Raw genomic sequence first — 1,703 nt, 5'->3', positions numbered from 1 at the left:
TAATTATCAATTAATTGTTTTTAATTTTTTAATTAATTATTTCAAATGTTTAATTATTATTTTAGTTGTTATTATTAAGCTTGATTTAATAATTGAAAATTTAATTGTATTTTAATGTTATCGATGGTACATAAATACATTATTATTATTATTATTAGGGTTATAATGCTGTAATATATATTATAATAGTATAATACATTAAATAATATAATATATTATAATATTATAAAATATTATATATATTGTATACATAAAGTATATACTTTGTAATATAATATATTATATTGTATTATATTGTTTATATATTATTATATGATAATATATTGTATGATAATATTTTATATTATATTATAACATGTTATTATATGATACTGTATCAATATTGACTAATATCAATACAACATCATACCAAAATTATATGATATCGTATCGATAGTGTATCTTGGTTTGTTTTAATGTAAGCCGCTTCGATCATTCAGGGGAGCGGGATATAAATGAATATAATTATTATTAGGGTTATAATGCTATTTTATTATAATGCTATTATATATATTAAATTAAGAAAAAGAAAGGCATGCTTGTGAGGGTGAATTGGAAACCCTTGGGATCTGGTGGCATTCGCAGACACAGAGATGGCTTTGCCTTTTCCCCATTGGGACAGCATAAGAAAGCAGAATGTCTCACAAACCCCATTAGATGGATGATGTTCCCCCAAAACACACTTCTTTTTTCTTCAAGTCCTATTTCCACTGTATTTCTTAGATGCGAATGGCGAAGCGTCCGCCAGAGCGTCGTTTATGAAGAAGCAGAAGCAGCTGCGACTTCGGAAAGATAAGCCACAGCAGCACACCTTTGCGCATCCGCTCCTGGCAGCGGCGCTGAAGGTGAGTCCTAGAAACACTGGGCCTATGAGCCTTTGTTGGTGGTTGGCAGTGGGCCGTGGCGGCTGTATCGGATCCTTCCAGGCGTGGATGCCATTACGCTCTTGTGTCTCTGGCTAGTTCCTTCCGCTTGCATCCTTTCCAAAGGGGCTGGTAGGAATTTCACTGGCGGCGCAAGTTTGGATCCATGTCCTCCTCTCCCATCCCTCCCTTCTCCTCCGTTGAATTCCTTCTCTGTTTGCCGAGACCAACCGGTTGTTCTCCGGCTTCCCCATCCGCAGGGCCACAGCGGGAGTGTCACCTGCCTCGACTTCAGCAGCAACGGGAAGTACCTGGCCTCCTGCTCCGACGACCGGACCGTGCGCATCTGGAGCACCAAAGACTTCCTGGAGCGGGAGCACCGCTACATGCGCGCCAACGTGGAGCTGGACCACGCCACCTTCGTTCGCTTCTACCCAGACGCCAGGTGAGGGGCAATGCCCACGGATGGGTCCCTTTTGGCTCAGTCAAAACAGGGAAGCGAGTTGGAAGAGACCCCAAGGGCCATCCAGTCCAACCCCTTTCTGCCATGCAGGAACTCTCAGTCAAAGCATCCCCATTGACAGATGGCCATCCAGCCTCTGTTTAAAGACCCCCAAAGAAGGAGACTCCATTGCACTCTGAGGAAGGAGTGTCTTGCTCTGTCGAACAGCCCTTACTGTCAGCAAGTTCCTCCTAATGTTGAGCTGCAATCTCTTTTCTTGGAGCTTGCATCCATTGCTCCATTGGGTCCTGTTCTCTGGAGCAGCAGAAAACAAGCTCCATCCTCAATATGGCATCCCT

The 1,703-nt window shown here is 41.6% G+C and overlaps 1 protein-coding gene across 1 annotated transcript; it reads left to right on the top strand.

Annotated features, from left to right (window-relative positions):
* Nucleotides 1–743: 743 nt before the first annotated feature.
* On the top strand, nt 744–1,347 carry LOC121918628 (transducin beta-like protein 2; the record flags this gene model as incomplete). The annotated part of the gene is made up of 2 exons (XM_042444644.1): nt 744–884; nt 1,163–1,347. Coding segments are annotated over exons 1-2 (272 nt in total), but the record flags the coding sequence as incomplete, so codon positions are not given.
* Between the last annotated feature and the right edge of the window lie 356 nt (nt 1,348–1,703).

This window comes from Sceloporus undulatus, unplaced genomic scaffold (assembly GCF_019175285.1).
Source record: "Sceloporus undulatus isolate JIND9_A2432 ecotype Alabama unplaced genomic scaffold, SceUnd_v1.1 scaffold_20449, whole genome shotgun sequence".
Taxonomy (NCBI): Eukaryota; Metazoa; Chordata; class Lepidosauria; order Squamata; family Phrynosomatidae; genus Sceloporus; species Sceloporus undulatus.
This window is presented reverse-complemented; position numbering and strand designations above follow the sequence as displayed.